Genomic DNA, 23,550 nt, shown 5'->3' with positions numbered 1-23,550 from the left:
GTCATGATGCAATAGTGCGGTGGCAGAAAATCTTGTCCAGAGAGGTGGGCTTCACGCTGGGCAACTGGGCTGCAAGGTGGGTTGGGAGGAAGCACGTATCATTACAGCTTCAAAGGGGTAACAGATGAAATGTGCAGTGTTGAAGCCAAGTGAAAGCAAGCCTGAGGCTTTGATTCCTTTGCAAAACACTTTATAGAAATTACAATGTCAGTAGCTCCAAAGACTTGGACATATAGGTTTCTCCATCTGTAAAAACATTTTATTCTTTCCCCGATACTGCTTCTTGTTCCCTTTCTGGCAGTCACATGCCACTTTTCAATTTGAAAACTATGCAAAGCAAACCAACCCCTAAAACGCTGTTTAAGAGCCTATTAGTACGAACAAATGCAACTGTTAGGCTCTTTGAGATTTTTAGGATTAATTCCCTCCTAATTCTCAAGTTGGCATTACTCTGAGCACTGATAATTTATCTCTCTGCTCTTTTGGAGATCTGGGTGTTTATGTCCTGCAACAATAACCACAGGAGAACGTATGATGCATGAGATGCTAAGAGTTGTTCAGTACTATAGTTTTTAAGCACTATGCTTTTTAAGCAGTTTTTTGTAGCCTACAGTTTCACACTGTATTGGGGACTGTTTTAGAAGTTATCTTACGTATTTAATCAAGAAAGGAATAAAGAAGTTTACTGAAAATGGATTTGTTGAGCTGTTATTCTTACTTGGAATTAAAGTGTTAATACTTCGTGTCTACAGTTAGTTAAGATAAGCTGAAGTAAGGCAGCTTTAATTCTGAATTAAAGTGTTGCATTTGGATTTAATGTAGTTTATCTTATCCACTTGAAATGGTAGTTCAAGAGTTTTCTTTTCCCATGAGGATGTTAGGTGTTTCCATATAGATTATGTACATAAGCTTGCTTGTATTAACTGTCAATGCTTTTATTATTTTATTGACATATTTTGCATTGAAAGGAATTTGGTCTTTGTAGTACTAGTCATATTGATCCCTAAAACAATGCCCATAGTTTCAGATTGATTGATTTACTCTTTGCTCCATAACTTTGATTTTTAAGACTGCTACATCTATTGCCTTTTTTTTTTCTGTGGCAAAACTAAAATAACATCAGCTTACAGCTCCTTTGAGGAGACAGTTACATTCATATGACTTCTGACACCTAAATGCTGCAAGTCATGATGTGGCTGTTGATGGCATTGGAAGTGCTTTTTGCTTGACCTTTTGGAAAAAAAATAGGTTTAATCAGTTGATGAGCTAGCAGCAGTCTCGTATTTAATAGTATTCTACATTTAGTTTCAGTGAGCATTTTAAATGATTGCAGTTTTTATTATGTTGCTAATTCTGTTTGACTTAATTAGTAAGTTCAAATACAGAAATGCTTTTGTCATTAACTACTTTGTCCTTTTTCTTAGCATACTCATGTGCCACGACTCATACCTTTAATAACAAGCAACTGTACCTCAAAGTCAGTTGCAGTTAGAAGGTGAGTACATTATAAGTAGCAAATTATTATAGTTGTTGCTTTTTAAAATATGGTGATCAAATGTTGAAAATAAACAGATTTGAAGATTTATGGCCTTTAACTCTGAATACACAAAACCATGTTATCCAGTAAACTACAAAACCAAATTTCAGCAAAGTTATATTGGATGGTGTTGAGGAGTGGTACTTTCTGCTGTATTGGAGGACGTACATCGTATCCTCCTGCAGAATTGATTCTAATTTAAAATGTTCCTAACACTTGTTGGAAAAAGTACCTCCGGATTTAAAACCAGAAGGAAAAAAAGAGGCTGTAGTTGACACAGGTATTGAGAGGCATTGGGAGAGCATGAAACAAGATACATGTGTCTGCGAAGAACCAGCCGGAGCCTATTAGTTACTGTTGGGCCAGACCTGACGTGCCTAGTGAGGTTAGCTCTTGCTGAAGCACTATAGCGTGCTGCATGCAGTGTGTGCCAGCACTTTGCTGTCTTGATGCCAGAACTTCATAACTTTTGTGCCATGTGGTTTGAATGCGTGGAGCTAGGCTGTCTGATACTGTGCCCAAAATAATAAACCTACCATGATGGGGACTGGGATTGAGACAGTGGCTGCTACCTTAGCTAGGACGTGGTGGATCAGTGTGGTGTCATGTTTAACAGCTGTGGTGCGTCTTCAGCATGTTGCTTTTTCCAAGAATACTAGATACTTGAGATTGGCTTTTGACAAAACTCATTGGTTTCTGACAGAGTGTCATTTTCTGCACATAATCTCATGAAAGCGGTTAATGCTGTTTCTGGACCCGCATTAGCCCTGAAAGCGTTATAGCTATGTGTATGCAAGAAATAGCTTGAGCATCTAAACTATTTGCTCTGAGTCTAAGCTGTCTTTGTATCCAAAGCAAGCATTATCTCAATCCAGATTGTACTGATCTGTCCTAACTTCTGGTTTGACTGCAAAACAATTCACAGGGCTTCAGTGCCTCCACTTAGCACGGCTTTGCTGCAGAAAGTTAGACTGGGGGTGGCTTTGGTACTGCGGTTCACAATTCAGTGAGGATCAGTGAAGGTGGCCAAAATTGCGTTGTTTTCATACTGACTTCGTGCCTTTGTGAAGACAAAGAAAAACTAGATCAGTTATAATAGTGAAAAGTCTTTCAGGGTTTCTTGCTGTGCCTTGTAGGTGTCCAGAGGATTTGGGTAGAATAAAAATGAAATCTGCCCCTCCAGAGCAGGTCAAAGATGCAACATAACCAGAAAAAGTAATAGTTCCAGGCAAGAGAATCCACTACCTCTTTGAAGACTTATCTACACCTTCCTAATCTGTGTTGATTTGATTTGTTCACCAGGATCTAGCTTCAGACATATTTTAAAGTATGCCTTCTGCCAATGGCTGTACGCTAAATTGTCAAGAATTCTGAATTAATAATGAATTTAGTTACGTAACTCAGTTTGTACAGTGCTAGCAAATTTTTAGGAGTGCTCTCTATAGGCAAAGCCCTGTACTAATGGTCTCATATTTTCCTTTGTGCTATGTACTCAATAATGGCAGGTGAAAGGATGGGAATAGTGTTTGGGACAGAAGTACACTGCCATGGAAATACTATGTTGTGACTTAATAGCTGAATTTTTAAAGTATTGATTTTTTTATATTAAAATTTAATACTTTATACAATTTTTAAACTTTACTGATTTTTGTCTCTTATTTTGGATCTAATAAAACTAACGCAGCATATGTGCAGTAGTGTGACTTGAGCAGCAGATGGTTAAATGAACCACAGTTATTTTCTGAAGTTTAGGATTGGTTAGCCTTGCACGTTTGCTTTCTATATAGCATATTTTAACTTTGCAATAGGGCAACCAATGTCCTTACTTGACAGATGAATGACTTTTATGTATTTGTTTCCCTCGGGGGGAAAGAATAAAGTTACTGTTTATTCCAGAAGCACATTAGAGAAGTGGGTATTAATTATAACTTTTTTGTTCTGTCTTTTTAGGCGCTCCTTTGAATTTTTAGACCTGTTGTTACAGGAGTGGCAAACACATTCATTGGAAAGGTATGGACCAGTATACTTTTTCCCCAAGAATAAACTGCTAATGAATTTTAAGACAGAAATCTTTTCATTGAAACCTTTAATTGGATTATGTTGTTCAGTCTTGGCCAACCTTTCTAGCATAAAGAAACTTTCTAGCATAGCAGGTTATGTGGCTTGTTCAGGTGCCAAGGAGGAGAGCTGTGTGCTCCAGCCTTGACTTCGTGTTGCCTCCTCTCCTTAGGCTCTGTCTCTTCTGCTGTACTGCATGTGAACAATGTGTACTGTGCTTTCTTAGAGGTTCACTTATATCCTGTGCAGCAAAGATGCACGTGTGTTTTTTCTCCTGAAAGGAGGAAATTTGTGTGTTTGCCGTAAAAGAGGGCAAGTGGGATTAGGCTGGAGGACTTTTTCTGGTAATGATTAAGAGCACACTGTAGCTTCTCTGGGTAGACAGGAAAATAGTACATGTATCAGCTCTGCAGAGTGTATACTGTGAGCACAAGGTAAGACCAAAGGGACTACAGGACCTCCAGAGAAGACTCTGAGGAACTCATCCAGCTTCGTAGTAATTTTTCAACCCCTCAAGGTGCTCCTGAGAAAGGGAGCAGTGGGGAGATCACTTGATTTATGTCAGAGCGTATATGTGTGTAACTAAAAAAAACCAAAACCACCACCAAAAAACCTCCAAAAAACCCCACAACAAAACACCACCACCCACAAAAATAAAACAAAAAAAAATCCCAACAAAACCCCAAACATGTCCTGCATTAAAGCCTGTTCATCACAATTTCTGGTTGTTCTGATGGGTGCTTTGCTGTTCTTTGAGTGTGCATTGAGGTTTAGAACTCATATGCTAAAAGCTTTCAGATGTGAATCTCCAGGGAAGCAAACTTACTAATCTTAGCTTTTTTCCTTTTTCTTACTAGTAATATAGTAGGGGAAGTAGATTTTTCATTTCAGGAAAGTAGATTTCTTAAAAAGAGTGTTTTTAAATAATTACTTAAGTGCAATGGGTGGATATGTCTGAAAAGTAGATTATAATTCTTTTAGATTGAACGATGAAGCTTACCTAAACATTTACAGTAGGTGCAATTATGTCATCAGTGTGCTTAAGCTTTGGTTTAAGTCCTGTTTTAGAAAGAGTTATCTCAGCTGGTTTTTGCATAGATAAATGTTACTTGAAGTCTAAAGTGTCACTACTTAAAATAGAATTTGGAGTAGCAAAATAGCATGAAGAATGTCTTTCTTCCAGGCATGCAGCTGTCTTGGTTGAAACCATCAAGAAGGGCATTCATGATGCTGATGCAGAAGCAAGAGTGGAGGCAAGAAAGTGAGTTTTGACTACATTTTGCTCTGAAAAATTGCATGTTTTACGTGAGTGGTAGAAGGCTCTAATCAGAGGTAGTGGCTAACTATGGCTGAAGAAGAGGACACAAGTTTGGTTGAAATTCTGTTCTGAGTCCCTGAATTAATATCTAGTTTGTTTTGCGAAAGACATTATGAAAATTGAGGCTATTAATGCTATTGTGCAGCATTTGAGGATTCTGCTGAAACAGGAGTCATAAAAGTTGATGTTGCTGCATAATCATTCTCTCTGCTGCCCCCACCCCATTAAGTCATTAAACTACTGCAACAGTTTGACTAGTGAGTAGGCCAGAAGAGAATTTCTGGTGCTTCCCTACAGAATCTGTAAGCAAATATAAGAATTTTGGAAGATAGACAGACTTAAGTTATTTTGAAAAGATTAATTCAGTCAATGTAGCTGGTTTCTTTCATGACTTGATGAGCAGTATTGTATGCATTACATATTATCAGTCTGAGTTCCTTTCCCTCCCATCACTAGTTCATTCTGTAATCTTTACTTCCTGACTCCACAGTTAGAAGAAAATACAGAGCAATTGCATGGGGTTTTTTTCTCTTATTTTGCAGAGCTTATCTGGGTCTTAGAAATCACTTTCCTAGTGAAGCTGAGACTCTGTACAACTCTCTTGAGCCACCCTATCAAAGAAGCCTCCAGACATACTTGAAGAATTCTGGCAGTATAGCATCTCTCCCTCAGTCAGACAGGTCATCATCCAGCTCACAGGAGAGCCTCAAGTAAGTTTCTGAGCCTTATAAACAAATGAAAACTGATTCTCAAAAGCAAACGAGACAGAATTCTGTGGTGTACAGAAAAACTGCAATTGTATTTTGTCACTTTTAATTTTTTTAAATAAAAAATTTTTTTACTCTCTTTTGCTGTATGACACAGTATTACCCCAGCAAGGTGAAAATTAAGGGCAGTCATTAACTGGATTTTAGCAGGCTGTTCTTATATATTTATTCCTTAAGAGCTCTGTTACACCAAAATACCTTCAAGGTTCACATATTGATGTCCAGGATTCTGGTGCAGTCAGTAAGTCTAGGAAAGAAAGAATGGTGTTACTCCCTTTTTATCCCTTTTCGCTGGGAAGTATGAGACACATACATTGACAGTGAGATTCGTTCAAATTGGAGATTGTTTGCTGGGTTTTTTTTCTTGTCTTCACAGTATTGAGTATGTATTAGCAGTATTTTGAAGCTATACTAATTACTAGAGGGTGGTTCTGTGCTGCAGTCAGTGGGGTATGAAAATGTATAGACAGTCTTGACCTGGATAGATTGAAGTTTGCTTAGGTAGCAATAGCAAAAGAAATCTACTGGCTTTTTAGTAGAAATGTAAAATAGTAGTAGTAGTATGTGGGAATTTTTTCCTTTAAACTCTAGAAAGCTTTCTCAAAGTGTTTAAACCTGTTAAGATTTCAATTCAGATGCTTCATTTCCAAAGCCAGAGAACTTGTCTGCTCACTTCTGACTTGAAAGCAAAGACCGCTTCCAGCGTATTGGAAGTAAATATTTTTCTCTTTGTTTTTCGGCTTCTGCCTTAAATACTAGAGGCTTTCTCTCTAAGTCAAATTTTACCTTTCCTATGATACTTGTAATTAAAAAACATTTTAAAAACAATTGGTCTGTAACGTAGGCTGTTGCTAACGCTTTGGTTTCCACAATCAAATGGTTATTCAAAGATTCATTACTCTTGTTTAAATTAATCTGTATTCACTCTCTGAAAATCAAAGTGCTGTTAATGAGTTACTAGCAATAAAATGCTAACAACTAGATTACAGAGAAATTAGTGTCTTAAAATACTCTTAAATCCTCAAGTTAAATGTTACTTCCTTTATTGCAGGGTATGTAAATACTAAGTACAGAAAGGGAGGAGTGAAGTGATGAAGAGAAGGGATCATGATACTGGAAATCAAATTAATTGATTTTTCACTAATTTTGCATTTAAACGCATGTTGTTTTCCCTGCGTTACCTAAAATTTATTTCTGGCTTCTAATACAGATGCTGAGTTCTCCCTGTATAGACTACCTTAGTAATGAGGGTATGGTTTTCCTAGAAGTCTGATCCTCCATGATTTTTGACCCTCTGAACTTAGAGCACTTAGAGATCGTTGATCAAAACTGGTTTGAAAGAGGATGGCAGTATGAGAGAAATGTGGTGACTTGTGCCTACCCGTATGAAATTGTTTAAATGAAATGTCAATTGCAATAGATTGTGCAAGTGCTGAAATTGTGACAGTTGTCTGAGCCTTCTGTTTGGAGCAGCTTCTAAGGTCAGGATGCGCAAAGGAGCTCTGCCTTTGCCTCCTTGACTTACAGCAAAATGCCCCCAAAACACTAGTTAGTAATGTCAGAAATTCAGATGTTATTCATAATAAGCTGCAAATACATGATCTTCTGTGAGGAGTTAGGTGCTGACCTCTGTATTATCACTGAGCACCTCAGCTAATAACTCTGATAAATACACAATATTACGTATCTCTTTTCTCTGCTTTTTGGTTTAAAATTAGAGGGGGATTATTTTTACTGAAGCTGAGACTCTAGACTCAGGCTGTAATTGGACTATTGATGAAATAGTCAACTATTTCAACAAATACAAGCCTTCCCAGTCATATAAATATTTAGATGGCTAGATGTAAGTCAATGAATAAATATCATGCTTTCTTCTACTAGTCTTTTGCTTTTCCCTGGTCCCTCTGGCTACATTTTATCCTTCTGAACCAGTCAGCAGGAAAGGCTCACACTTAAACTTCAGTAGACAGAAAGATTTTGCTTCAGCAACTACTTGTATGTGGAGTAAGAGTAAAGGGAAACAGAGAGAAAACATAAAAGACAAGACAGGAGATTTCTGTCCTTTCGTAAATTGTGGGAGCCTCTAAGATTGAAACGGGAAATTCAGTCTAGCTGCTTGGAAGTTCAGCAGTTTCCTTTTTAATTTGTAGCTCGATTCTTGGGAGATAGAGGACTTGGAGTATGAATTGTACACCTGTTTTCCTTGTTACTCTGCAGACACCAGCTCACATAATTTTTTTTTCATAAATCAAGCTTTTTGTTTAGCTCCTGTTATTTTTGTTCAATGGCTGATTTAGAAGATCAGCCCTGTGGTTAAAACCTTGAACTGACAACCTTAACTGTTTCTGTGACTAAGTCTGGAATGCCTGAACTTTGTGTTAGTGAAGTGTGCTGTTGGTAACTAAGGGACTAATGCTTTGTGATGAAGATGTAATTTTATAAAATATGGAAGATGATTGTGTTTTCCTTATCGTTCTCTATTTAATGAGTTTGTTTAAAATATGCTGGGAAAGCTGAGGGTGGGGGGGAGAACAGAAGATTTTTTTTCCTCTCTGTTAACTGTTGCCTTTTGAATCTGATACATGAGACTTACTTAATGGGTTTATTGACTTTTTTTTTTTCAGTCGGCCTCTGTCTTCTAAATGGTCAGCAGCCAGCCCAGCAAGCCTTGCAGGCAGAGGTAGGGTCGTTGCTATATAGTGCAGTGCACGATAATTGTTCTTTATGTTCTTTGAATTAAAAGTTTTAAATGCAGCTTAAAATCTTACTGTCTTAAGCATTTACCCTGTTTCCAAGTTGAATAATTGTACGTGTCACTACAAACTGTGCTTGGAGCTAAGATTGCCTTGTATTTGCTTCAGATTTTATGTGTTTTCAGTTGTTGCGGGTATAAGACGTAGTTTGCTATGTATTGGTGCTATTAATTGATCATCTGTCTTGGACTTCTGTCATGAAACAGTCACTCTCAAAGAAGCAAAACACAATTCTGTGGTCTACTCATGATTGAGGCTTATGGCAATTGGAAATGAAGGGCTCGTACCTTTCATCTATTCCTATGTAGCTGCTGCTCTTTATTAAAAAAAAAAACCAAACAAAACCAAACAAACAAACAAAAAAACCCCCACAAACACCCACCAAAAAAATCCAAACCCACAGATTTGTAGTTCAAAGAGTTTAATTTTGTCATGAGTTTTCAGAATTTAATATCTTCGTTTGCATTTTACATAATGTGATTTTAACTCTTGCAGAGTAAATAATTGAAATCCTTTTTACAAACAGCCAGTAATTGAGAGTGCTTGTTTTCTGTATACTGAATCTGTTAAGGGGGAGTCAAGTTTTGAAGACATAAATTAGTGGTTAAAATTAACTGAAGGGAATAGTTAATATTCAGTAAATAACAGGCGGCGGATATAAAAATACTTTACAGAAGATTAGACTCTAAAGCAATTCAAGGTATGAATTCAGCTTGCCTGTGGCTTTATCCTAGCTGAAGTGTGGGAATATTTCCTCAGTGTCACAAGGGATGCTTTCAATTTCCTTGTGTTTGTGAAGCATTCAGTAATGTAATAAATCACATAAATGCTCAGAATTACGTGATTTGTACTAGGGTGGGAGCACACAGTTCGTATTAAATAATGGTAAAATTTCATGCTGATGAAGATAAATACGGCTGCAAAAGAAACTGTTCTTTATCTGAATTTCATGGCAACACCAGGTCTAGTTTGCTTCTCAACCTCAAAAATACTTGGTTTAATATTAACTTGGTTTACATTATTTTACATTGCTTTCTGTACTTTTTACAGGTATGCTGCAGTAGTAGAAAATGTTGACCTTTTAAAGATAATTAATTTTATTCATTACCAACTAATTTCCTGATTTTTTTAATTTTTTTTTTTTTTTGGTGGCTGTTGTTAGTTTCAGGCAGCAGCAAGAGTGTTCCAAGCCCAGGAACTCTGCAAAGGTCTCGCAGTGACATTGATGTTAATGCTGCCGCAGGTGCAAAGGCCCGCCATGCTGCTGGACAGACAGCTGGAGCTGGGCGCTTGTCAGCAGCTGGCCTACCTCCAGGATCTTATGCTTCGCTAGGTAAGGGAACTATCTTTACAACACTGAAGTATTTATTGAAGTTTTTGATCAAAAGGTTAAAGGAAAATACTTCTACAGTTGAAAAATTGTCATCGTTTTGAGTAGTATAGGAATATTGCAAAAGAGCAGGTGTTCTGGAGTAAGTTAACAGCTTTGCTAGATGTTTTATTTTACCTGTGCCGGAAGAGTGCCAATGTAAAGACTGTATCCATACTATGCTCCTCAATTGTGGTAATCTGGAATTAATACTAAGTATTGGGAGGAGCAGTTCACTTAACAGCAGATGATGGTCGTGGCTTTTTGTTTCTGGAAGTAATAGGGGTATGAGTGTTAGGACTCCTGATTTTCCATTTTTCTCAGCCCTTTAGCTGACTGTTTTACAGCAATGCTAAAGAGACATCCTGACAGTAAGTGGTGGCTTCTTCATGTAGTGCAGAAATGGTTTACACAATAATATACAGCATTGATTCATAGATTTCTTCCTAAGCATGTTGACGGAACTCTGTGTATGCTTTTATCTAGGTGACAGTCTTCCTACGTCTAACAGCAAGTATTCCTATCAATGAAGTGCTACAGATGATGAGAGCGCAGAAAAGTATTTGATAGTGGAGGTGGTGGATGCTAGAACCTCCACTAGGTCTAAATTAAACCAACCGGTGGGGGGGGGTAAAGGAATGTAGTCATATTTTTGTTCCTTTTAGGTTATCCATTCTATAGGAGTAGCAATGGGGAAAGTGAGTTTTGGTGTTCACAAAACTGTTAGTGTTTTTTTCTCGGCTTGTGTGCCACCTAGATCACCAAGGAGGTGTGTCCTAATGTCGGTATTGCTGAAGATGATCACAAGAGAGGCAGAGACTGTATAGTTCTTCTGATTTACCTTGTGTTTGGGGAGATGTTAGGATGTACTTGCGCTGTGGTTTTCAAAGTTTTGGGTTGTGCTTTTTTAAATTAAAATTTAAGTTAAAAGCTATTTTAAATTAGTTAATTCTTTTGTCATCAGGGCCTGCTTGAAATGGTTTGGGCACCACTAATTTCAGGTTTGAGTTCATGAGTGTGAGCAGTGCTGAAAGGAATACTTGCTACTTGAAATAGTAATTTTGGGTGTGGGCTCCCTCTAGTGCCCACAGGGGGGGAATCAGAGAACCTGCGGGCTAGCAGGTGGACACCAAAGTTAGGCTGCTCCGTTTGCTCAGTGGAGGAGATACACTTCTGGTTATTGCTTGAGGAGGTCTCAGTTCCTCCTAACTTAACGCCTAAAAGCCTGAAGTAGATGGGATGATTATTCTCCAAGATCAGAGCATTACCTGGTGTGGCAAGCAACAGGACATCTTCTGAGTCTCGGACGGAGCTGGAGTTCAGCTGTTGTGAGAAGTAAAGGTGACACAGAGCCTGGTGGTAGAAAGGAGAAAAAAAAAAGTGAAATGGAAAACAGAGAGGAATCTCTCTCTGTTAATCTGTCGTCTTCGTGCTGCTGAAATGAAGGGACTATGTTGGTCTTAAGAGTTTCACAGAAAGATAGCTCTTGATTAGAGTATTGGTTTGCTTTCAGAACATTTTAAGCAATATGTGATTCATGTCTAGAATTTTGTAAGCAAGGGTTGAGAAGATCACAGAGGTTTTCAGGGAAGTAAATAGTGGTGGTTTTATACAGGAAAGCAACAGAGAAATAGCGTATTCTCTTTCATAGTTTATAGATTTGGTGAGTGGGGGTCAGGGAGAGGAATAAATAGGCAGTAAGACCAGGTCATACTCTTTTGAAGGATTTGAGTAGCTGGAAAGCTTTTGCCTCGTTAGCAGATGCAGTCACTTGTGGAGAAGAATACAATGGCCATTTGAAATGGCAAAATAATGTGATACAGTGAAGTCAGATTCTATTATAGATAATATAAGGGCAGTGATAGTCAAGGAGACCAAGGTTTGTTTACAGTCACAGAAAAGCAGTACTGCCTGATTGATCTTGGCTCATTTTCATGACAATTTTTCAGTAGTAGTAAGGTAATTTAAATGACACATACCTGTCCCTACTTACCTATGTAGTGAGTGTGGCTTTTGTGTGGATTAACTATGGAATCCACCTCAAAATATTGTTTGCTCTTAGTTTTCAAAAGGTAACCTTAAAATGAATGGAGTGGGAATCCAAGCAAGTGCTGTGTTTCAGCAAATGGGCTAATTTGCAAACTTCTCTGTGTTCATTTTAAGGGGGTTGTTTATCCTAAATCCAAATATGGCAACTTAAATGACAGAATTGTCAAGATAATGCTGCCCATGGTAGTAAAATGTCTAGAAAATGTTACTCTTTCCATAATGCTTTCCACATCATCTCAGGTGTTGTAGTCAGTACCAAAATAAGTAAGTCTCCTCTGAAGCTTGAATTTATTTTCATTTTCACCCTTACTTACAGAGAAACATCCACCATTTGCTTAAACAGCTGTGAAATTTAGAGCCTTACGGGCAAGTTCATGAGCGTAGTAATCTATATTTGTCTACACTCATCTCTTCCCATTTTATTATTAATAGAAGAACTCTTGCTTGCTTATTTATGTTTTTGTTGTTTGTTGGTTTTTTAAACTGTTCTAGAAGCATGAGGACATTCTCCAGTTATTCTAAATGTTGACTGTCTTTGACATCCTTAAGTATGAATGTCCTTTTTGAGCAGACTCGAGCTGTAATTATATATGTGTCACTTTAAATATTTAAATTTTGATTGTTACTGTCAGAATATGTATGCACTACCTTCCAGATGAAATGGTAGATCTTTAATGCTTTTAAATCTGAGTGGAACTTTCTCTCATTTGTCCTCTGTTTTGTGATGTCTTTTTTCCTTCTCTCCCTTACTGCAGGTGGGGCTTCATGCTCAGTAGCAAATTTCCTAAGAAAAAAAAAATACTGTAGTTCAGTAACGATATAAATATGTACTGATGCTTCAGTAACTGTTGACACCAAGCATGAAACAGTTTATAAATATTTTACTGTAAGGGTTTGCTCAAATCTGGGTAATATGGAGAGATGCAGCATCCCTATGCAGGGTACTTGTACCCCCTTCTGTAATTTTGTGCCTTGAACTGAGAGAAACCAACTTTACTTAAGGTAGCTTGTACATGCATGAATTAGATAAACGTCTGCTGTATTTAATATTAATGTATTTTCCTTAATTAATGTTTTATGACTCTGCTGTGAACACCTTTATTCTAACACACTAAGTTTTCCATGTTTCTTTGCCTGCTTTTTCAACAAAGAGGATACTTCTGACAAGATGGATGGTAAGAAATTGTTTAGTCTGTCCTCTAATTCTATTAAATATTTAATAAATTGTCTTTTATGTAAAATTATTGATGTTTAATGTATTTGTCTGTTCATTAACAAAATACTATGCTGTTTTCGTTAACCCCTATGTAATCTTGATGTCTTAATATGTGCTGTGCTATTGCTGTATTTGTTAATGGTTTTGATGATTGTTCTGTATCAGCAACAGAAACTTTCTCAGAAATTGGATGTTACTCCTTTTTTTTAAAAAAAAAAAAGTCTGTTGATTACAGAGCAGTTCTGTAATCGGTATATGCTTTTTTTAACTAGCTCTAGTTCTACTGTGTTTCATAGTTTTACCTATAAAGTCAAATTTATTGACTTCTAGCAGAGCAGAAAGGGGAGAGCAGAAGATGCTTGACCATGTTATTAAGGACTTTTTAGAAAAAGAAACAAACAACAACCGAAACCCCAAACTAAAATCTTCTCTTTCAAAAGTACTCCATAAAAATCTAGTCTAGCTACGTAACTTTAAGACCCTGTAAATCCTGTAATACAATGTAATTCTGTTAAAGAATAGTTTAAGACCACCTATCTGATAAAATAGCTTACCAAGTATTCCAACTAAGTTCTAGCACTTACTTTTTCTTAATTCACTGTACTAAACACATGGAGGGAGTCGTCATATATTTTTATCCTAACTGCAAAGCAGTTGAGAATCAGGCTTCTCATAGCAGTTGCTTTCGGGTGTAAGTAATGCTTCCCCTATAATAACGTGACAGAGTCCCAGCTTGATGCCTGATAATTCTAGTTCTCATTTATTGCTGGGGAACACTTAACAAGTCAGTTATGTTTGCTACTTACTTAGTACTTCTTGTCACATATGTTTATTAATAGTAGGTGTTTCAAAGAATGAGTAGTTTACTGGAAGCAAAGCAGGCGATATCTCTAAAACCCAGAATCCTGCATCATTTCATGAGATACTTTTTGGAAGTATTTGAGTCATTTTTGATGGCAAGCCTACTTTAATAAAATGAGGGGGCTTTGTACAGGGTAGTAGTGTCTGTCTTGCTTATTTCTGTATCAGATTTTGTTATGTTGTGCATAATAGGATTTATTTATAACTGTCTGTGCTAAACGCTTAATCTTGAGCGTTTGCACATTGCCACAATCAGTAAAGGTTCTTAGGGCCATGGGTACAGGCTTTTTCTTTTGTTCAGACCAGTAGTCACAACTAATGATGTCCCACACATCTGTTTAAAAATAGCAGAAGTGCTACACAATGGATTAGAATAACAGGGTGTTTTTTGTAGAGGATATCCATAGGGATAATGTGTGAGACAGAATGAACACAACCTAGCTCTCCAGCTGTACTTATGCAATACAGCTACTCTGGTCTAACCCCTCCCAGGAGGAATTAATGGTTTTTCCTTTTCCCACTAGTCTTGGTCACAGATTTTTACCACTTCTTTCACTAGTGCCTTGTAATACTCCATTATTAATCACTGTAGGTGAACAAACTCCAGAAAACTGATTTCATAAAAGTGAATAGTATTCTGTTATTTAGCTTTTGGAGCTGACAGTGAGCCTTTAGCTATCCAAACCAGGTGGTAGCACAGGGATGGAGAGGAAGGAGAAGCAGAACCACCCCTTTTAGGAGCAGCTAGCCATTAGCCTGGCTTAAGTGTAGCGTAGAACCTGCCTTCCAAGATCAAACTCTGGAAGAGTGTTGGATTTGAAGGGGCAGTTTAATGTTTGAGGTTTTTTTATGCAGACTGGCAAATTTGATCTCAAACTTTAAGGCACTCCTACATACATATTACTGTGAATAAGCATTGAAACTTATATTGAATAATTTTTTAGACAGAGTTTTTAAAAATAGTGCCTTGAAGATAGTATATGAAAAAGCCATAGCCAGATTTGCTGAGAAAGTGAAGTTCAGGCTAGCCAAAGGTACTAACAAACTTTTTAATCATTGTAGTTCTTTTACAGGGCAGAAATGGCAGAGAGTGAAAACAAAAAATGGAAATACCCTTTGATTTTTTTTTTTGAGGCATTTAATGTTTTTATTACTATTAATACATATTTTATTCCATAATCGGATTTGTTTCAAAGGAACTTAGAGGAAGGACTGCTGATTAGATAGCTTCCCATCAATTCCTAGGTACTGATGTCAGTGAAAAAGATTTGTCCAACTCATTTTTCATAATCAAGCTGGGCATACTTGAACAAGTGTGATCTGGTTTCAGCAAGCTCACATTACTTCGTCTTCTCTGAGCAAAACTTGATCTTGTGCATGTAGATCTTCAGAGTAATCATGGATTAAATTTGGAGAAATCCTCCTTGCTGGCAGTTCATATGAAGTTATCACTGTCCAGTGTGGGAAACACTGTCCTTGTTTTTCTCTGAGATAATTTATAATAGTGTGTTTTATATTTTCAGAAGAGCTTGCATAAAAATATTTTTAATGTCTGTTTTAATCTGTACATGTCATTCTGTTGACTTATCTCATAGATTATTTTTTCTTTTTTTGTGTGTGATGTAACAAGTTTGGAAGGCAGTGCTATATATTGTGTTCTTGTAAATCACTAACAGTACAGTACAGTATGGATCTTTCTTGATAATTTTGCTTGAGTTTAATAATGGAGTTGCAGCACAGAAGCTTTAGACCTCTTGACTCGATAAAATTTGTCAAGATTAATAAGATTAATCTCAAAAAGGAAATGGAGACACACAGTATTGTTTGGAATATCATTTTATTATTTTTTTTCTGTTTAGGAACAGCTTCTGAAGATGGTAAGAAAATATTTTGTTAGAATAGCTAATATTTTCAGCTTCGTATTTTCATTGATACAAATTAAGCCTTAAAAGTAGAATGTGGTTTTTCTGGGGCTTTGTGGAGGTTCATAACTTCGGATAGCTTATGCATCTAATACTTGGTTGTCATGTAGTATTTTTAAAATTTTTTTGCTTTTATCTTAATTCTCAAGTGCTCATCTACAGTAGAAGTGTCATTGCTTAACATTTTTAGTGTGAAAATATAGGAGCTTTATAATTTTGCATTTGTTTTTTAAAGCAAATCTTGTCACAGAATATTTCATCAAATGTGTTCATGCTCTAGGAAGCGGGTGCTACTATTACTCTCCTCTTGAAATTTGGGAATTCATTTTGAATACACTATTAACATTTAAACCTGTCATTAGTGAATGGGTGTAGAGATTGAAAGTCAGTTAACAGTTTGTTTGCCTCCCAAATACAAACTTTTTTTTTACTCTGATAAAATTGAACCAGGTTACAAGCAATAGTTTAATAGTGGCACTCTGTATTCCTAAGTTTTTTGGGCCAAATTCTGAATGCAGTTACATGCCTTGCAGTCTCACAGAAACACTGCCATTGCACAGGGATAACTAGTAGAGTTTGGACTAGTTAATCTAACCGTTCTTGCTAGCATATTGTTTTCTAATAGTTTAGTGAATAACCTCCTTTATCCTGATTCTCTTCTTATAGACTCTCATCTATGGCTATTCCCTCTACTTGGATGAATAATATAAACTTGGTTGGTCTCCAAATTCTGCTGTGGAAAGCCTAAAGAGGCTAGAACTAAATAATAGTCTGTGTACCTAATTCTTCTGGGTCAAATAATGACTCTACATGTCTAGAAAATGTTTCAATTGTGCTGTTTTTAAAAATGGAGTACTTGTTGAGCTAGATTCCCCCCTGTGCAAGCTTTTCGGGTTTTGGTTTTGCAACTTATAAGAATTATGGTTAGCATGGGTTTTGGTTTTGTTTCATTTTTCTGTTGAGAGGTTGGCTTAGGAAATGTAGTACAGAACTCTGCTATTTTCTTTTATGAATAATGTTTCAGTTACCTATAATTCCTCCATCTGGGGTCTTCCTCTCTTTTGTAATTTCATTGTATGCTCTGGATGTTACGAGGAACATGACTAGCAATGCAGAAGGGTTTAACCCAAACCCAAGGCATTCTAGAGAGAAGTGAGTCTATTGTTTTAGTTGTAGGTACCCAGCTTAATTTGTCTCTTCTGAGTTCTTCTATCTGTTGAGGAGGGTAATATTTCTCACTGAGAATTTCTTAAGTGTAGTTAGTCCTTGCAAATGCTGTAAAAGGCTTGGGAAATCCTGTGGAAGTCTGTATTACTACGGCCAGGAAAACCTTAGAATGGTCAGTAACAGGAAAACTAGTATTTAGATTTCTAAAAAGAGAAGTTAGGAAGAGACTTCAGAGAAACCAACATAATTTTTGTAGTTTTACAACGGCAAAAGTAGAATTACAGCCACAAATAATCGTGAGAAAACTGTACCTGATACAGCAACATTAGCATGTATGTTGCCTCTTACATTTAATAAACTTCCCTTTTGTTAATATAGTCAGCCTATCTATGTAGGAAGAAAGAACTCGCTATCTAGGGTCAGTTGTTTACTGAAACATGTAGCATCAGAGAATATTTTAATTCCTCAACTAGCAAATCCTTCAAGGTGTTCAAATTTCTACTAATTATCCCAAGTGAATTTTCACCAATTGAGTTACATTATGCTTCTTTTTTTATCTGCAGAAAGTTAAGAAAATACTAGTAAATGCTACTGATGCTTTGCTTTCTACATTACTGTGGAAAAACTGATTTAATACCATTTTTCTTTTGTAGGTCGTGTGCGAACAAAGCTTTCAACGCCTTCTGTTGGTATTGGAAACTCTAAAATGGATTCCAGAGGACGGAGTAGAACCAAAGTGGTGTCACAGTCTCAGCGTATGTATTTTCTGTTTGTCAGTTATACCTGATAAAGAAGCCAAATGCTTAAGCATATGTTCATTGACCAATGGCTACAGTCAAAGTTAATTTTAAAAAAAAGCTACATACTGAGTTGTTGTTCTGTGCCTTAGGTTCATCATCGCCAGACAAAAATGAAGGTATTTTTTTCAGTGTTTTGGGTCAGTGGTATTTGCATGCTTTTCGAATTCATGTTGTTTTTCTCTGGACAAAATACTAGGTTAGGTCTTAGTTTGCCAGTTAAATTAGATGATGTAACAGGAAATGGAGTTAACCTTAAATTCTGTCTTCAATTATAACTTCTCAACATTCTTTTCCCCCCCTTTCTGACCTCCCCAACACAAAAGTAAAACTTCTGTGTCAGTTACAAATGGATGAGTAATACAGAAGAATGAGTAGGCTGAATGGTGACCTGAGTGTTACCTGCAAAACCTAATTTTTCATTTTTCAGAAAGTCTTTATTTTTCAGCCAGAAATACCTATTTTCGTTTTCAGCTAGATTCTAGCACTTGGGTATATGCTCCTTTTTTTTGTAATACAGCTGTTACCTTTACTTAACTACTGTTACCTTTAGTACCACTAAACCCTAACTTTCTAATCAGTTACTTAGCTTATATTGAATCAAAGTGTTAAAACAAGCAATTTACTGTATGTCAGCTAATCCACAGTAATTTTCTATGTGTGTTTAGAAACCAAAGGAAATGCAAAATTTCCTGTCTACCTGATATTAATGGCTCTGTCATTAATTAAAAAGACATGATTACCTCGCATTCTTTGGCACTGGCTGACCTACAGCAATTTGTTCACACATCTGACGTGTGTCACAGCAGACATCTTCTGACTAAGCTCTCTAGTGTTTTCAGATTCTCATCTTTGTCTAATGAAGTGACATGCAATGTCATTAATGAAAGGAAGACAAATTAACAAGAAAATAAATAAAACAAACTACTAGTCCTATAGTTAGTCAGGTCTACTGTTATAAACCCAGTAAATTATGCAGGTTTTGAATTTTCCAGTACAATTATTTTGCTATCAGTAAGCATACCTACTTTCTTTTAATAAAACCCCTTAATTCTGTGGTTTATCTTCATAGCAATAACTGCATTAAGCATAGAATGACTTTAGGGGTTAAAAAAGCAGGTAAAAGAGTTTTGGGGTGTTTTTCCCATTAAGAGTACTTCCTTTTCAATTCTACATTACTTAATTTTCCAACAAATACAGTCGGATCAAACCTGATCTAATGCTTGCAGGTTTTGTGAAATGCAGCTTTCAAAAACTCTGAACAGATAAATATAAAATAATAAAATCCAGTAAGAGAAGTTCTCGTAGGTTGTTTTTTTGCTTTGACTGCACTAATCCCACAAGTGATTGTGGGATGAGACCTTGAAAATAAAGTCTAGTTATTGGCGGTGACAAAGGTTGTGCAAAACTTGTTCTATGTTTTTCAGTGTTAAGATGGCTACTCTATATCATAAGCAAAGAATATTTGGATTGATAATTTAAAGGGGGGGGGTGTGTGACAGTCCTGTCAAATCACTTTCTCTCTTTATGAGAAGCTGTAAGCAGTATCTGTAATGCTCTTTTCATTAGTATTAGGAAAGCTCTGAAATAAGCTTTTTGAAAATACCTTTGTACTTTGAGTAGAATTAAAAAGTTAAGGTGTTGGTTAAACTGTTTGGGGGGAGGGGTTACATTTAGGTAGCAGTATAAGACTTTTGTGATGATCATTGTCATATAATAGTAATTAAACTGACTGTATATTCAGGGAAACAAACTGAAGCTTTTTCAGTATATTTTTACTAGTAATGACAATATTTTTCCAAGATAATTCACTTTTGCACAGTGTTAATGTCTAAAGAGATAAGTTGAATTGATAGAGCAGTAACTAGATTTGTCTACGTGAGATCGTGTGTGAAAATTAAATGCATGAATGCATCTTTACAGCCTTTAATTACTACTTCTGTTCAGAACTGATGGCTTCAGATAGCTCATTATAACCTGTCAGTGGGGGAGAACAAGAATTCTGAGATGTTTTAAGGAAGATAAACTGGGCAAATACAAACGGACAGGTGAAGGAGAATTGTCAGGCACTGTATGCCAGCTATTTGGGTGATGCTTCTTTACATGACTGAAAATTTTCACAGCATTGTGGAGAGTGAGATGCTTGATGTTTCCATACAGGGGATTGCTTTAGTTCCCCAGCTTATAGTGAGAAAATAGCTTCATATTGGATTTAAGTTTTTCTTTTTTAAAAACCATTGTAAAACATACTTTTGTAAGTTTAGGGTTACAAGTATTTAGCACTGTTGTTCAAAGATCATCTTATGAAAGACTTGCAAATTTGAATGCTTTTACAAAAGATACTTTTTTAGGGTTTTAGAAGCCCTTTACTCTTCTATTTTTAAATTGTAACATAAAATAAATGCATATAGAATCTATAGCTCATTATTTTATTCTCTCTGTGGAAAAAAATTGTTCCATTTTTTTCCTCTCGCTGTTTGGTTGTCAGGTAATTCATCAAGGAGTGCTAAAATTACATTACAATCTTCATTCAGAGAAAAAGAATTAAATTTCTGAATGGAAAATCCTTGCTTTTATACTTCAGATCAATTTTACAGAGGAAAACCTGAAATTCTATGCAAGTCTTTTCAGTTGTGCCATTGTGAGTTTTTTTTTTTTTGTCATCCACCGCACCTGCAGCTCAGTTCCTTTAATGTCTGTCTCAAAAAAAAAAAAAAAAAAAAAAAAAAATGTTTTGGCCTTATGTGTAATTTTTGTTCAGCTGTTGAACTTCTTGAACCTTTTTGGCAATGTAATATTCTTTTAAAGTAATATGAAGGCTACAGTTTCATGTTTAATTGAAATTTAATTCTTCAGTATTACCCAGTTGTTGATTAGAAAGCTGAAGAATTGTAATTTCCTTGTGCGGCTTTGCTTCATCTGCTTTGTACATATAGCATCTGAGTTTAGTTCTTCAACTGTGGAAGCTACTTAAAAGCACTGCTTTAGCATAACCCCCTTGTGGCTTTTTTTCCTGTGAAATGACTAAAGCTTTCTTATTTCCATTTGCCATCCATTTTTTAATCTGCTCTGCTCCCTCCCTCTTCATGGATTATAAACCCCTACCCTAATCCTGCCTTTACACTTGTTCAGGATCACAGTCTGCTAACCCCATTGGTGGTAAGAGTCTACGGAATTTGTGTATACATCATTGTTTGATCACCTGTTTGACATATCTCATTCAAGGACCCTATTCAGCAGAAATTCTGGCTCACTTCTTTCCATATGCTGCACTCAACTAATTGGATGTAATCCTTACTTAGACGGCAGTAAAGGTGGGAGGTTTTTGTCATTCTGGGATACTGTTTTAGTGCTCCTTCTTTCATCATTCAGTTTGCTTAGATCAACTACTGGTAGTACTGACCACAATATGCCAGTGCTGCTGTTAGCATAATATTTTCAGGACATTAAGCTTCATTTGGTTTAGTTATCCTGTCGTAGTATGCTTTGCAGGTCAGACAATAGAAAGATAAATAATGTGTTAGAATGAGAGGTTCTCTTCTGAGAAAAGTAACTTTTTCAGGTTTCTGACCTATTGAAGAACCTTCTAAAAGTCTCTGTCACAGTGAAAACTTTTACGGTACTTTAATTATTTTGAAGAGATACAAAATATTAGAGGCTAGGAAGAAAGCGTATTGGTATCAGGACTGAGTTAAAATGCTTCGTTAGGAAGAAACTGCTAAACCCTTAATTTTTGCAGACCCACAGCAGTTTTATGACTTGCCTATTCTTTTTTTTTTGCTATGGAATTTATGCTTTTTTTTCCCCCAGGCTGTGTAATACTTTATTTATCATTTCTGCTGAATAGGTTCATAGTTTGGAAAAGGGATTTTGCTAAATAATCATTTCAAGTTTGAATTCAAACAATGAATCTGAAAGTATATGCATGGTACATTGTTTTAATTTTCTCCCTTCCACCCAGCATATGTTTTATATTGTTTGGGATTTTTTTTCTTTTCCCATATAGTCAAGCTTTAATCAACTTGTATCTTTTTTTTAAATGTGCCTCATAAGAAGTAACCCATGAAACTCACTTGAGGTGTTGCATGTTAAGTCTATAGTTCTGATAGCATAGCTGTGGTCATACAGTTACCTGATTGTTTTTAAAAGATTAATGAAAGCTTCGTATCTGTATGTAACTAATATTTGGTTAAAATTATGTTTTGCTTTTTATTTGGTCAGGCTTCTTGAATTCTGCATCTGGAAACTATATTGTCATCAACTGGTGGTATAAATTGGTTATAACTTCAGAAGAATGGATTCTTTATTAGGGCATAGAACTTAAATCTTCTGTAACTGAAGTATCAAAATTAGGGATCAGTGACCAGTTTCTGGTAGTGAGTACAGTGTGTGGAAACGAACATTTATAGCACTTTGTAATGTATTGTTCTGATTAATAAAAATATAAGACACTTAGGTACGTCTTGATCAGCTTTTTAGCTTGTTTAAAGCTAATTGAAGATTTACTGAAGAATTTGTGGGGTAACCTCCACAGAAAGGACCATGAGTATTTTAAGTGTCTCCAGTAACATTTTATTTAAGTTCTCAGAGAGTAGTGCTTGAAGACCCTATGCTTTTAAAAGCAAGGGAAAAGAGTTTAAATGTTAGGAAAATTATAACACTGGTTGCATTGGAAGAGCTGGGATAATTATGAAATCACTAGTTTAAAGTTGCTCTAACTTTTTAGCAGTTCTTTTGGGTTTTTTTATTCTTTTTTAATAGAAAATGTGATTAGTGAGACTATGTAGCTTAAAAAATGAACACACCAATGTTCATGTTAGAGACATTGGAACTGTTGATGAAGACTAGAAATATTATTTATGATTTCTTGAGTGTATCTAGTGCTAAATACTAGGCCAAGTGCTTCCTTGCATTGATAATTTTACCTACCTTGTATGTAGTGCTGTACAAACTTGGACGAGGGTTTTCTATTTCACATTTTTACCTTGTAAGTTTTTACAGACCATTTCAATCTGCCACCACTTTCCTGTAATTTTAGCATTTTTTTCTTTTTAACCATGGTTGTTTATCTTCTGTGCTCTTACTTATGTTTATTCATTTTGCCTTCAGCTGGCAGTAGATCTGGATCTCCTGGAAGAGTTTTGACAACAACCACACTTTCCACTATGAACACAGGAGTTCAGAGAGTGTTAGTGAATCCTGCAGCTGCACAAAAACGAAGCAAAATCCCACGAAGTCAGGGGTGCAGCAGAGAAGCTAGTCCTTCTAGATTGTCAGTAGGTAAGAATCACTGAATAACTTTTGGTTTCTTTATAGCCCTTCTTACTTTTAAGTGCTGGATATCTACAGCTTGCATTTAGTTACAGGTGGATGATAAAATTAAAATACATACCGGTAACAATCTAAAACGCCTGTTTTCTGAGACTAGTCTTTGATATACAAGATAGTTTTACCTTTTTTTTTTTCTGCCAGAATGCAGTAGTTGTTCTTTTTCTCATCTCCCTGTCTTCCTTCTCTGTTTTACTTCTCTTCATTCTTATCCTCACCCCCAAAATACCCACATCCATTGAATGAAAGTGTGATACCATTTTGAAAAGATAATCTTCTTCGTTACTTCTGTGTCTTCTGCATATGTGTGTGTATGTGTATACTTGTATGATACAAAAATGAATGTCATCCTTAAATCTCATGGTATAACCTGATTACACTTTATTACAAACAATATAACTCAAAAAT

The 23,550-nt window shown here is 36.1% G+C and overlaps 1 protein-coding gene across 34 annotated transcripts in view; it reads left to right on the top strand.

Moving 5' to 3' along the window:
* Positions 1 to 23,550, top strand: part of CLASP2 (cytoplasmic linker associated protein 2) — a 146,712-nt gene that overhangs the window by 85,123 nt on the left and 38,039 nt on the right. For 18 of the 34 annotated variants that reach the window (XM_086468349.1, XM_086468355.1, XM_086468342.1 and 15 more), the window contains 10 exons: positions 1,425 to 1,495; positions 3,488 to 3,547; positions 4,779 to 4,856; positions 5,456 to 5,623; positions 8,305 to 8,360; positions 9,596 to 9,766; positions 13,003 to 13,026; positions 15,788 to 15,805; positions 17,671 to 17,772; positions 22,924 to 23,094. In XM_086468349.1, the coding sequence (XP_086324475.1) occupies positions 1,425 to 1,495; positions 3,488 to 3,547; positions 4,779 to 4,856; positions 5,456 to 5,623; positions 8,305 to 8,360; positions 9,596 to 9,766; positions 13,003 to 13,026; positions 15,788 to 15,805; positions 17,671 to 17,772; positions 22,924 to 23,094 (919 nt within the window). Of the gene's footprint in view, positions 1 to 1,424; positions 1,496 to 3,487; positions 3,548 to 4,778; positions 4,857 to 5,455; positions 5,624 to 8,304; positions 8,361 to 9,595; positions 9,767 to 13,002; positions 13,027 to 15,787; positions 15,806 to 17,670; positions 17,773 to 17,906; positions 17,934 to 20,946; positions 20,974 to 22,923; positions 23,095 to 23,550 lie in introns of all 34 variants that reach the window. The other 16 variants (XM_086468341.1, XM_086468339.1, XM_086468367.1 and 13 more) reach the window with 4 other exon arrangements.

This window comes from Leptosomus discolor, chromosome 7 (assembly GCF_034619465.1).
Source record: "Leptosomus discolor isolate bLepDis1 chromosome 7, bLepDis1.hap2, whole genome shotgun sequence".
Classification (NCBI taxonomy): domain Eukaryota; kingdom Metazoa; phylum Chordata; class Aves; order Leptosomiformes; family Leptosomidae; genus Leptosomus; species Leptosomus discolor.
This window is presented reverse-complemented; position numbering and strand designations above follow the sequence as displayed.